The following is a 14,275-nucleotide window of genomic DNA, read 5'->3' as shown; positions in this document are numbered from 1 at the left end:
GATTTTGGCCAGGTGATTGGAACCTGTTTTTTCCATCTTCTTTAAAGGAATTCTGGAGTAAAAATGCTGAGTTCTACTAACACAGATCTTGCTAACTGGGCTGAGAGTTAGTGTGACCTTGGATCACAGTTGCAGACAGGAACTGGGCAGTGAGGAGAGGAATGTGACTCTCTTTAGCTGTGTCTCTTGTTTGCTAATGATACTCTTCTAAATCTCTCGTTCTTTCACTGAACTCTCCAATGTGACAGAGTATAAAGTATTTTGATTTTTGTTTGCGTTGGCTAATTTCCTTAGCCAATAATAAATTCACAGGCATTTAAAGAAACTTTATAGTAAACACTTAGAATTGTGATGTTTCAATAAAAAAAATCCAAAATCAATTGTCAGATTTTAAATTTTTAAAAAGTACTCCTTGCTATGAGAATGCCATGTAATTTTTGTAATACAGTGCTGCCTAATAGTGTTTATTTTCCTCTTTGCATTCAGAACTCCTTGTTTGTTCTAAGCCTTTTTTCTACTTCCTAATCTTAGGACTAAACTGTCTTGAACCTATTCCGCATGTTGTGACTTCTCATGCTTCTTTGGAAACTGTGGCTGAGTTATTTCTGTAGCCTAACATTTAGAAACAGAATCATTTCTCATTGCTCCTGAGTTCCATTTCACCCTCTCTGGTTGGACTAACTTTTCTCCTCCCAGGAGGGTTTTCATTCAGTCTCTCTTAGCAGGCAGCCTCTCTGTACTGTTTTGAGATGATTATTTCTTTTGTACAACAATCATTTATTGAGCATTTATCTTGTACTAAGTGCTCTGTTAGGCCCTGGATTACGAGACATAAGTAAACTCTGTCTCATTTAGTTAATGTACCATTTAGAGGGAGATGGGTACTTACATTGGTTTCTTATGTGACTGCTCTTTATTTGTTTTTTAACCATAGAATTTTAAAATACTTTTTACCGTTGGTTTCTGAAAAGCGTGTTTTTGTCATTTTAGAGGCGCTTTTTCATTTATGTTCTTGATCATACTCTCTTCTAGAACCCTTTTATATCATTTTCCCTCAGACTTGGATTTTCAAGAGTCTTCTCTCCTCTGGTTCCTCCTATTTTACCTCTGTTATACTCTTTTTGTTTTTTTCTCCCATATTGAAAAATTTTTATCTCATTTACAAAACTTCTAGATTCTCATAGCCTTTTAAATCACCTTTCTCTCTCCCATTGCGCAAACTTTCCACAGTGTACTTTATCTTTTCTGTTTCTTTGTTTTTACAAATCACTTACATCATAACTTTTCTGGAATATGGAGTCTATATATCTATCAGTCTTGTGTAAGATACCTCCTGTCAGGCAAAACACGTTTCTACAACAGTTCAGTCACAGATACACCCACTTTGCCAAACGTAAGAACTAATACTACAGACACATCTGAAATGGTACAGGTAGTTACTCAGTTTATATTGCACAGTCACTGTCTAGCCTCCACATCTAAATCTTCCTCTTTGCATTCCTCAGGCAGTATTCTGAATTCGATATTTTTCAGACTTGTGAATTTTGTTTTGTTCTCATTGTATTAACTTCTATTCATTACTACCCTTGTTTGGCGTTATTATACCCTGATAGAATATTATTAGAACCTTTGACACTCTTGACTGTCCTCCCTCCTGTAGACTTTCCTTGCCATTTGAGAACATTAGACAGTGGCGATGGAGATCCCTGTTAACACTGCTCCTTCCATCTTCTCCCTGAGCAACTCTAAGACGCAAACCTTGACTGTGTCCTTTACAACTTCCATCATGACTGTGTAAATGGCTCCTACATTTGGTGATTCTTCAGGATCAATCTGTTTAGTAAACACTTCTAGTTCATTAGTTATCCTTGTGATCTGCAGTTGCCCCAAAGTGAGCTTGGTATATATTCCCACTAACTTGATTCCCATTTATATAGATAGCCGTACCATTTTCTTTGCTCAGAAATTTAGTGTATTCACTAAATTTATAGCAGAAATAGCAGAAATTTAGTGTATTCACTACATTTTTACCCAGAACTTTTGAGTTACTCCTTGATTTTATCTTCATAATATGTTTTGTAATTTCTTTTTTTCCCATTCCTAACAGTCATTACCCAGTTTATTATAATAACTTCCTTCCTAATGGTCTCATCACACGTTTCTTCTCACATTCCAGTCTGTAGGTCCTGCTGTTCCCAGATAAACCTACTAGTACTGATCCTGCCATGTTGTTATTGAAAATCTTTCAGGCCTTTTGAATGCTGGTGGATTACAGAATAAATGGCAACTCTTCATAGCAGAGTATAAAAACCTTTTTATTATAATAATTCTAGTATGACCCTTCGTATTCATTATTGCCACCCATCCTACCTTATGTTTTGGTCAAACTGTATCACTTCTCTAGGAAGTTTCCACTTCTTCAGTGGCCAAAACAAAATCTGCTTAGCTTTCTTTTACCACATTGGCTCTAAGGAATCTTTTTCTCATTCAGGTAGGATCTCATGACTGTTTCTTTTACCACATTATGTTTTTATGTAAGGTCATTTTATGCATGGCTTTTGTACTGTATTAGATTTTAAACTTCTTGTAAGCAGGGAGGTTGTCTTAACTTTTGTGTTTCTACAGCTTTTTGTACCTGGCAATTAAGGCCTTGATAAGTATCCTCTAACAGTGCCTAAAAATGTTTAAGATGGGTGTACAATAAGTGGAAGGAATAACAGATTGTCTGAGAGGCTAGAATGTAACACATAGGAAGACCTGGGTTCAAACCCCACTCTCCCACAAAAGAACTAATTGAGTGGGATTGTTGTGTAGCTTATTTGTAGGGCCTTTGCCTAGCATGTATGAGGCCCTGGGTTTGATCTTCAGCACCATGGGAAGTTAGGGCAAAAATATATTTGTTACCAGTCAACAAATTACTCAGTTTTTCTTGCTTGTTACCTTTATTCTTTCCAGAGTTAATTAAACCTTTGGCTGCTATCATCAGCCTTAGAAACCATTAATTTTTAAAAAGAAAGTGTTTGAGGTGTATGGTGTATTTGCAGGTTTTTAAAAGATTTTTCAATTGTGTTTATGTATTCTACACTTTTAAGTAATACTATTTGCAGATTGTATATAATTTTGTCTCCCAATCTCTCAACAGGCACGATTTGTGCCCACTTCACCGCCAAATCGCCTTAATTTCAAATCAGAGGGCAGACTCAGTGAACAAGACTGGCAGGCACATTTCAAGGCTCCCTGTGAAATTGATACATCTCAGCTGGAGGTATGTTGTTCTTTTCCATTTAAATCACTTGAATATGCTTATATGCTTTCACTGCCAAGTTATAGGTCTCTTTTATGTAATTATTTTCCCCACACTTTTACTGCCTTTCATATTCATCTTCATGCCATGAAACTCATATATTTACTTGTTTCCTAACACGTTTTGTCTCTGATTATTGCAAGCAGTAGGTCTAGTGGCAGTTATTTGAATGGTTTTGATTGTGATAAACTATTCGCCTTCTTTTATCTTTTCCTTTCTTGCTAATCCTTTATTTTTCTTTTCCATTATCCCCCCCAACATAGTTGTAAGGTTCATTTATTGTTATTAGTATTTTTAATAGTAGTAAACTTTTAAAACTGAAGTGTAACACATTTACAGAAAAATGCACAAATTTTTAAATGCATAGACAGTGTATTTTTACAAAGTGAACATACCCAGGACCAACAACTAGATGGAGATAAACAACTTTGCCTGTAGCTTGGAGGCTTCCCTTACTCCTTCACCAGGCACACCGTTCCCCACCAGACATGATCACTATTCAGACCTCTTAAGCCACCTTTTAATTCTTCCTATTTTTAACTTGCTGTTCATTAAGTTTCTGGCAAATTCTGGATTCCTTAATTTTCAAAACAATCTCCAATCCATTCAGATTTGTTTTGCTTTAACATTTTTTGATTTAAAATATATGTGTATACAAAATAGTCTTTGGTTTTATAATGACTTTCAAACTTCTAAGTATATTGACATTTCATTTTTATATTTATTTTTGAAGTATCTATAGGCATCCTTTTATCTGTGATAAATTTAAAGACAGTGTTGTATTTTTAAATAATTGTGTAAGGTATTAAGCCCTACCCTGAAACATGATTTTCTTGGGTGTCTAGGAATCTCAATCTTCCTTCCTGACAGAAACTGAAACTATTATTATGACATTTTTGCTGGAGCTGCAGGCTTCTCAGTCCACAGTTTCTAGAAGGAAGTAAATAAAAAATTAATATTATTTTTTCAGTACTCTGAGTAATTCCCACTGTACCCTATCTCCCAACAGCTGCCCCCCTCCTTTAAAGAAAAACAACACTAATTATTTTTGTTCAGAAGGTTTTCTCATAAACGTTAAATGAGGGTTGTGACAGAAAGAAGCCGTTGTCAATGGTAGTGCTTAAAAAAGATGCTAGTCACTTTTCTGTTTTTAAACCTGAACAAGGCATGTAAAATGTTTGATCATTGGAGGGCAAAAGATTCATGCTGATCATAGATACTTTTGTATCTGGGAATAATTATTTCAAAGATTCATTATGAACTTAACATTCTGTAGACTATCTTATCTATTACACCCTAATCAAATCTTTTCATTGTTTTATTTTTATAGTATATTAACAAATTATGGCATTTAAAATTTTCTTGATATATTACTATGAAAAAGAGCTGCATCACAGATTGTTTTTGTTGGTACAGAGGCAACTGTCAATTGTAGCAGTTTCTTCCTTTTGCTGTAGGAGGCTTACAGAACTGTTACTAATATTTACTTATGGTAGATGTTCATGCCACTGTTTAAAGTGATTTAAACCTGAGTTCTATTCAAACCTTATGTTAGGAGGCCTGTGTTCCCATTGGTCATGAAATGATGTATTTGTTTTATTTTCTCTTGCTTTGTGTAATACTGGGTGTGGAATGTAGGGGCTTATGAATGCTGTAGTTGTCTATAGTTGTGCTTTATCACCAGGTTGACCTTGAACTTGAGAACCTCCTGCTTCTGCCCGTAGAGTAGGTTGTATTACAATCATGCACCATGTTCAACTCATACTGATGGTTTAAGAATAGAAGCTCTTTCCCTTGGTATAGGGGACTTTTTTTCTTTTTGAGGCAGGGGGCAGGTATAGCAGTTGCTTTTACTTTTTCCCCCCATGTGCTCTGATGTGCCATTCCAGCGAGTAAACACTAGAGCATTTAGGATCCACAGTACTTTGGCAGAAAACTAACCAAGATCTGAAGGCGGACTTGCATGTCTTATTTATAGCTTAGACCATGGTCTTGTCCTGAAATCTTCAGGCTCTTCTGGCTAAGACTTCTATATGTTGAAACCCTCAGTCCAAGCTGCTCGCGCCATCTGGCGAAGGTGTAGTCATAAATACGAACTAACATGTACAACTCAGGCACAGACCCATGCAGGAGAGCTAGGACAGTGAGTAAGACTGGCAATAGAGACAACACAATTTTTGCTTCTCACAGTAGAGTCCATAAAAATCCTTAAGTGCCATATGAATTAGTTAACCCATGAACTTTTAACCAAAATTTATGTCCTAAGTTTTCAAAGAGGAAGATTTAAAGATGAATATAGTCACATAGTTCTTGAATAGATAGGCACTAGGTTAGATGTATGCAGTCTGAATTAAAGGCTGCCAATTTAGGTTTGGCTCAATCATTTAATAAATTGAAACATGAAGGAGAATTGTTCAATAAGCAAATAAAGTTTTCTAGTTTCCTTAAAATTTAAAGACCTGGATTCAGCTAGTACTTCACAAGTGTTCACAATCATCAGATGTCACCATTTAGGAATACTTGGCTATTAAAAGATGGTGTTTCATCCTTACAAGGATGATAACAGAAAGGAATTAGGAGCCAGCTGGAGAACAGGGACTTAGGTATCAATGTTAGGTGAGTTTTCGTTATCAAGATGAGTACTTTTATGAGTAAAGATGATAGTTCATAGGAATTGTATTTTAAGAGCTGCTTTTTAATCTCCCCTACTTCCCTTTCCCCAAAGCATACTGGTATAGTAGAGTAGTATTTCATCTCTCTGTCTCTGTCTCTCTCTCTCTGCCTCTGTCTCTTTCTCTCTGTATGTTTAAAGGAAGATAAATGTTTTACTGTCCACTCATATTATATCTGTGAGTCAAGAAGAAACAAGCAGCTTAGATTATGATATAATTATTCACAAAAGGAACATCTGAATTTGAATTATTGTTTTACTTTTTTTCTGTTCTTTACAGTGAGTCAAATAAATTCTTTTTAACTTCACATAGAAAATAAAACTATATGATAAAGTAGGAATGGCAGGTTTCACAAGGGAAAAAGGCTGCTGTCAACTTTCTCCTCAGGAATATGGAAATTTTGGCAGATTATCTGTTCAGAAGAGGTTTCCTTTATTAATTCTTTCTTCTTTTTTTCCACTTAAGACATCTGTTAACATTTCACACAGTCCAACAGATGTTGTGAAGCAAGTCCCACACTTTGTTCTCTAGAAAAATGACATTTCCTCAATTGGTTGCCCCACCTCTATGACTGAGTCCAGCCTGCTACTTCTGTATAATTTGCATACATTAAATTATATACCTTAATGCCTTATGAATTTAAGCTTCAACACTATTGTATATGGTAAAGTCTGATTTGATTAGAAAGTAGCTTATATGTTACTCTACAGTTCAGGGGAGAAAACATTAAAATTTCCCTTGAGAATGGCAGCTTCATTCTACATATAAGATTGGATAGCCTGTTAACATTTTTTTCCATAAAATAAGAGAATTACAAAAGCTTGAGTTGTTCCACCATAAGGAAGTGCTGATTGTCATGCGATGTGGAGCGTCATTTTTATTATTTTGGCAAGAACAGGGACAGTTTTGTCTTGACAAGCCATTAAATGAATACCAGCATGTGTCACATGAAAAACCACTGATCTTTAACCCAGCTCTGTACTTAACCAAGCCTTGAAAATGAATAGTGAATAAAAGAAGAGCAAAGGCCAGTTTACTGTCATTACAGATTACAGAATCTGTTAACAGCTGCTGAACTGAACCCAGGGAATTACAGGTATTGTTCTGTAAACCAGCAGAAGTACTAGAGATGTGTCTTAAATTGTGTACAGAAACTCTACATTTATTTTATATTTGTTCAGCATTCAAATGTTGGAAACAAAGCTAGAAAACTTAAAAATCCTTGAGTACTTTTTCAGGATAGTGCACACATGACTTTATCACAAAACCATATGTATTTACATAGAATTTTCTCAATGAAATTTTTTCTACTCCTAGTTCCAATGAATTTTTAAAGAAATTAATTATTAAAAAGAAAAGAAAATCTATGCAGTATTTCCCCCTTTAAATAATAACAGTAAAACAAAACCTACCCTACAAACATATATCTCAAATCCTTTAATGTCCTTTTATATGAATTGTCTGATTTTTACGTCAATATGTGATTTTTCTTTTAGCAAATGGAAACCCTTAACCTACCTCAATACCCAACACTGAAAAGATCAGTTATATTTTAAAGTCAATTGTGAGAATTATTGCTTACAGAGCCAACAAGAAAGAACACACTTTCTTACTCTGCTGGTGGAATTGCATTGTGCCTCCCTGTAGTCTTGTTATCCCGTACTAACTGAAATGCAAATTCTTTGTAACTAATTGGATCTCATTGAGGATACATACGCAGTGTGTAGTTATATGCAAAAAGCTTTTTAAAAAGTAAAATTTTCCCATAATTATAACTTTTAATCAGTATCTGGAACATGAATGTCTGTAGTACACATTTAGAATGTATATGTCTGACTTTCTAAACAGTACTCAAAAGCATGACTTATCAAATGCTCAAAAGACACAGAAGTGATGTTGCAGCAGTCTTTAGGTTGAATTTTATTAAAGTCCTATGAAAATAGTTTTTTTTTAAAAAGTTTAGGATTCAGTTAGAATCAGTATACTGTACTGAAGGCTTGTTAATAATGCACTTCTTTTCTTGGAAGATTTAATATATTAAAACATCAGGAACAAAAATCATTTCCAAATGCTATTGCTTATTTTTTCATTTAGTTCTTTAATGTATTGTTGTAAAATATTTTGAATTTCTTACTTGGTACAAATCTGTTTTTGCTGTGCATTGTGCTAAGGGGGAACTACTCACATAATACCTTTCACAACTTGGATACTATTAGACTTCTTAATTTACATGGTCCATTTCTCACTACCAGTAAGTGTAAGAATGCCAACATAAAACCTGTAGTACTTGTGATTCTTTAACCTGAAATACATGCATGGAGTCAGAGTAGCAAAAACCAAAAAACAACATCGTGGAGGTAATGTTCCTATCCCCATCACTCTAGTTTTAAGTAACTTTGATACAAAATATTCCAGAGAGTTATTCTAGAATCTGTGGAATACATAGGTAAGAGAAAAACTTAAAAAGACATCTGTGCATTGTAGGTACATTTTTCAGATATATGTCATTAGAATGATAAAGTCTCTCATTTGCTAGATAGGAAATTATCACAAGGTCAAAAATTCTGCTCTTTGCATCATATATAGAAGGGAGTGGCAAGTTCATATCCTGTATGTTGGGAATTTCCATGGTCAAATTAGCATTAAAATTTAGTTCACACGAGTGTTAGACTAAGTTTAAAATTCGCAAAGCACTATGTGTGTACATTTGAAGTTTTCATTTTATCTTATTTATTTATGGTTGAGTCTTTGAATTGTCCCTTACTGTAACAAACCTTATTCCCTTTGTAAACTAGTTTTATAAACTAATTAAGATTTTGTTTGATCAAACTTATTTAACAGGTACAACATATTTGTTGTGAACACAAGTTGTTTTTAAACCTTTGATATCCTGGTGTGAAGGCATGGCTATGGTAGTGAAATCTAAGTAACAGTTGCATTGCAGACCTGTTCAGCTAGACCAACCTCACACTGTCTGTAGAAGCTCAGTTTGCCTACTCTGGGTAGCATTTTGTCAGAAGACTGCTGGCTGGGCAGACCAGATTTGGATGTATTAGCTAGTCAGCCTAATAACCCTGTACAGACTGTATTGATTTTCTAGGAGAGAGTTTATGAACTAAATAAACTTGGGGTTGGTGTCTTAATAAACTGCTTCTCTCAGTCTGTCACATTTAGTTACGGAGCTGTGCAGTTTAGGGGGGAAAAAGGCTAATTCTGTTACAGATTGTTCACAGCAGGGTCTCCAAATTAGCCCTTTGTTTTGTAATGCCACCTTGCTTGGGTTCGCTTTGAGCACATTTCTCAGTTTTGCCCTAATGAGTTGCAACACTGATAATGTGGCTGATGATCTTTCATTGATTTCACTATCACTTGCTTGTCTGGTAATTGATCCGTTGCTGAGCCTCTAGTTAATTATATCGGCTTTGACATGGCCCGGTCCATGGGGAATTTCAAGTCTTGCAGAATAACATTTTTAATAAAAGAATCTATTACTGCAGGTGCTTGCTGCTGCATGCCAGTTGATTTTTGTGTTGTGTTGTTGTGTTGTGTTGCATTGTGTTCTCAGAGAGAGAGACAGAGAGAGAGACTGACCTGGGAGAGAAGAGAATGCAGGACTGAAGGAAAAAGGGGTGGAGGCTGGAAACAGAGGAAGAGGGAGTGAAACAGAGAGTGAAACAGAGGAGGAAGGAGGGGGAGAGACTAGGGGAGAGCGGGAGTGAGAGGCGAGAGAACACACAGGCAAAGCGATACAACAGAGCTTGAGTGGAGCGAGGAGGAAGCTTGCTATTGACAGTGTCCTTAAGCCTCCCACAAATAACAGCCATTAGTGGGAAGGTCAGGAGCTGAGCAGGCAGCTTGACTGAGGCACTGAGTGCCACTTCAGAAATCAAGAGGCTAGCAAATTTTAGAGGGAGTTTAAGTGGGTAATAGCTAGCAGTAAAGGTACAGTCACCGTTGACAATTGACTTGGAGGGGTTTTTCTTGCCCTTCCCCCTTGAAGAATATTTTTATTGACCACAGGTGGACTTAATATATTTTAAGGCAACAATTCTTTGGGTTCCTGTTTGTTTCCTCTCAGATATTGAATTTGCTTCTTTTGAGACTTTTTTGTGCTTAATGGTGGTGAACTGGAGGGAAGTTTAACAGAAAAGCTTTCAGGAGATGTCGGTTCTAGTAGGGAAAGCACATTTGTGTCAACATAGTGTACGTTTTCTCATCTTTTCTCATTGTCCACTAATGACACAGAGCTGCCATTGAAGCTCTTTTCTGTTTCTTTTGTTGTTTCAGAGAATAAGGTTTATTGTTATTCTTTAGTTAAGAAGAAGCAAGGAAAGTGGTACATTTGTCCTCGATATTTGTAGGTGGTTGAAGATTAATGTTCCTTACATTTTAGGTTTAGGAAGGATGATTTTTTTTCTGCTGACTACTTTTATGAGATAGCATGAATTTAGCTTTCCCTTTTGAAGTTACAATGTTTATGTACAGTACATTTTGTTCACTTCTGATTTTCCATAAATAAGTTAGATAAATACTATCTAATAAATAGATGTTTTGTTTAAAACTGGTTTAATTAAAACTATGACCTGCTGTTGAGGCTGTATTTCATCAAACAGGGAAACATTATAGACTTTTCCATAGAGATCTTGAATGAAAAATGGAGATTTTATATTCATTACTTTTTGCCTGAAATGGGATAGGGTTTTTAAAAATCTTTTCCTTTATGGTTTGAAAAGATATTGTGTGTGCTTTATCTAAGAACTTTAACAAAGGATTTTGTTATACTTTTGAGCTTCAAGGACAGGTACTTTTGTTTGTCATTCAGTTTCTCACTACTTAATCTTCAGTTTAGTAATTAATAGCCTGAGGTACTAAATTGTAGTATGTATTCATTTTACAAATGTTTATGGTGTATGTTCCATTTTAAACTGCTAGGGGTACTTATTCTTTAGAGTATAAGGTCAAGTTTGTATGTATATTATTTTCTCTACGTGTTTTTACAGTATATAGTTATTGTAGGTGAGCAAATACTGTATGACTTTTAGCAGCTAACATTTAGAAAACTGAGCCAAGTTTATGTTCTTTTCCAGCCTAGTATTTTACTTTCAGTGTAATTAAAAAAAAATACAAGTATCACAGTTTTACAAATGTTAAAACTGGGTCAGATATTACAAGATACACCAGAAAGCACTGTTGGGGAAAATTCCCTGGGAAGGGCCCTTACTTCCCCTTGCCCAGGGTAGTTACTGAGCATTGCTTGGAGTGTGCATAAGTGTCTATCTGTCTCTGTCTGGAGAGGAGTTAGTGCGGGGTGTCATTTGGTGCCTGACAGTGGAACAGTGCAGTTGACTCTTAGCTCTGCTATCCAATGACATGCAGTGGCTGAGGGTTTGAAGCTGATGGTTGGGTCTCCAGTGCAGCCTGAACACCTGACAGGCAGCTGTTAAACCGAGAAAGGCAAGCCTGGGGAGTCACAATCTATGCATAAATGATAGGGATATCTGTGCAGAAGGTGCGAAAGAAGCTCTGAACCCCCTGTTCCCCCCAAACTCCCCCTCCCCAAATGAAATGCACAGTTCAGCCAGCTTCTTAACTACACTACATTCTTGCTACTGGCTGCCAAGAGGCTCAAAAAATCCACCTTCACTTTTCAGTCAGAAGAGGCAGAAGTGGATGTGAGAGAAAGAGAGACACAGAGAGACAGAGAGCCAAAGAGGGCAAGAGACTTGACTTTAAGAGACTCCTATATTGACAACTCCATGCAGTTCGGAACCAGAACAACTACGGCTGAACCAGGGTTCATGGGGACATGGCAAAACGCTGATACTAACCTCTTATTCAGAATGTCCCAACAGGTAAGTTACTTTCTTTTTCTTCTTCTCCTTCTTCTTCTTCTTCCTTTTTTTTTTTTTTTTTTTTGAGAAGCCTTTGTTATGTGCATTTTTGAGTTTTTTTGTAAATATTTTTTTAAAATGTGATCACTTCATAGGCTTTGTTTTGTCATAACTGTGTTACTGGAATGTGCAGGGTAACTTCATGGTTTCCCCAAGGGCTCCTTAAAAGAAAAGGGGAAAAGATACTGAAGTACAAGAAAGCCAAGGCGTTTGTTGCAAAGTTTCACAGTACAGTCTGCGTCTTAGGAGGACTTATAATTTCTTTGTAGTCTTTAAAAAAGAAAAGAAAGAAATCCTGCCACCCAACCACTGTTGTCTTTCTGGCGGTACAAACCACTTGGTAAAAATGTTTACTATCTTGAGTAGGTTCAGCAACCAGTCCTAAAATCTAGGGGCCCTCACAACACTCCGACTGGGACTTCTCGCGGCTGAAGCAGCTTGATTCAGCCCTGCGGAGAGGAGGTTGTGCAGGCTCCAGTGCATGGCCAAGGGTCAGCGCCCAGGGCGCTCAGGCGATGGCGAGTGGCCGCGCACCGCTCTGCTCGGTCCCTGGTCCTCGCCGCTGGCCTGGCCGTCCTGGCACTGCTGGCCCTGCTTGGCTCCCCGGCCTCCCTGGCTTCCCCACGCCCGCCCGCTGCCACCCGCCGGCGCACTCACTCTCCAGCAGCCGCGGTGGTCCTCCCCAGAGCCGCTCCTCCGTGCGGCCGTGCCGGAGGCAGCTCGGCGCTCCGATTCCGCCTGTGAGTCGGCGTGAGAGTCGAGGCCGGCGGGCACTGATAATTAATCACCGGCGCGGCTCGTCCCGGGCGCTCAGCGATGCGCGCCGTGCTCCCGGCTCCTCTTGCACAATTGCTGGTGCTGCGGCTCCGCGGGGGAGCCAGGGCGAGAGGAAGCGAAGGGGAAACAACCCAGAAACTTTCGTCTTGGACTGTGCTCAAGTGAGGGAGGGAAGTTCCCTGGTGCCTCCCTCCTAGACGCGTCTCGCTTTTTCAAAAGCCTACACCAGACCCACACAAAGCAGGAGTTTATCATCCACACAGCAGGGAAGCAGTATTGACACATACGTGGTGGACTTTACATCGCAAGTGTCCAAAAAAAAGTTTCCCTCATCTGAAAAATACTGCAAAAAATTTTAAACAAACATTTTTTTGTATGTAAGAGTTCACAGACATTTACTATTTTGAATTAGATTTTAAAAATTGTTGATAATGAAGGAAAGAAAACAATTCGCTGGGCTATAAACTGCCACAGTTTAGAAATGTATTTGCCAAAGACAGTACATGCAGCCAGGTCTTGAAACATTTTTACCTGGCAAACAGTTTTATCACACAGTTCTAGATAGTATAAATGCATTTGAATAAGGTGTATTTTGACATCCTGTAGAGGGACCCTGATTACTGCTGATACAGTAAGCTGGGATTTAAATGCAATCAACATAAACTCAATAAGCAACTCTTTATTTGCAATTTCCCATTCTTTCTAGTGAAAAGTTCATTTCCTAGAAGAGATGCTTCTTTTCCCTACAGAATGCTTTTGAGAGCTGTTTGTCGGGAGCATGGCCCTGCCTAGGTGGCTGTCTTGTTTTCACTAACCTTAGAATCAAATCACTCGTGCCATACTTTTAAAATTCTATGTGACCTCCAGGGTTTTTCTTGAGTTAGTGTAGGTTGTGTGTGTGTGTGTGTGTGTGTGTGTGTGTGTGTGTGTGAGTTGGAAGGGAACATTGGCTAGGTCTCCCTCTAGGTAGAAAAGAGTTAATAAAACCAGATAGAGATAATGATCAATTGATAAATGGCTATTGAACCACATAGATGGTGTTAGATTGCTTCTTTGGCACTAGCCCATTTCCAAGTAGGTTTGAATCTAAGGACACTAAGTTGTAGAAAACATTTGTGTTTATATAAAGTTATGAATTAGAGAAATAATTTTAAATCACTCAGAGAGAGAGAAACTTATGCAACTTAGGCTATCATGATGTCTTTAATCCAGCTGTTTGAATACACAAAGATTTAATTTGCATGTGCATGTGTGAATGTGTGTACAATAGCATCAGTGACTACAAGAAGATAATGAAATATAGGCAAGTCATTTATCCTTGAGGATACCTTATAAAACTTTGAAATGCTAATTATATTATTTACCAAACTTCTATAATAAAGGTAAAAAATTACAAATTTAAAAAGTATTGTTAACTATACTTAATTTTTTTTGGTTTTGATGTAATGATTCCTTCCCTCCCTTTTTTTGTCATAGTTATTAAATATTTACCTTCTATGTGTTTTTGAAAAGCATGTAAAAGAGCTGTTTAATTTACATGTGTGTGGCTTGTTTTCTTCCTCAAGATGACATTTTAGTTTTTATAAATATTGTGTACAGTTTAAATTCAAACTATATATAAATCTGTGCTT

At 37.1% G+C, this 14,275-nt stretch overlaps 1 protein-coding gene and 1 long non-coding RNA gene across 12 annotated transcripts in view; one reads left to right on the top strand and one right to left on the bottom strand.

Moving 5' to 3' along the window:
• Bnc2 (basonuclin zinc finger protein 2) overlaps positions 1 to 14,275 on the top strand; it is a 417,193-nt gene that overhangs the window by 119,128 nt on the left and 283,790 nt on the right. For 7 of the 11 annotated variants that reach the window (XM_063251539.1, XM_063251537.1, XM_063251535.1 and 4 more), the window contains exons 2-3: positions 3,143 to 3,265; positions 11,628 to 11,828. In XM_063251539.1, the coding sequence (XP_063107609.1) occupies positions 3,143 to 3,265; positions 11,628 to 11,828 (324 nt within the window). Of the gene's footprint in view, positions 1 to 3,142; positions 3,266 to 11,627; positions 11,829 to 14,275 lie in introns of those variants that run through there. The other 4 variants (XM_063251559.1, XM_063251549.1, XM_063251541.1 and 1 more) reach the window with 2 other exon arrangements.
• Positions 4,006 to 12,867, bottom strand: LOC111757494 (uncharacterized). Its single transcript, XR_002791822.2, has 3 exons — positions 12,525 to 12,867; positions 11,805 to 12,028; positions 4,006 to 4,234 (listed from the first exon to the last, which is right to left on the bottom strand). It is a non-coding gene; the product is annotated as an uncharacterized LOC111757494 (long non-coding RNA).

This window comes from Cavia porcellus, unplaced genomic scaffold, assembly GCF_034190915.1.
Source record: "Cavia porcellus strain 051 isolate PalLab524CR breed Dunkin Hartley unplaced genomic scaffold, mCavPor4.1 scaffold_1, whole genome shotgun sequence".
Lineage (NCBI taxonomy): Eukaryota > Metazoa > Chordata > Mammalia > Rodentia > Caviidae > Cavia > Cavia porcellus.
The sequence above is the reverse complement of the archived record's forward strand: the minus strand, read 5'-3'. Positions and strand labels throughout refer to the sequence as shown.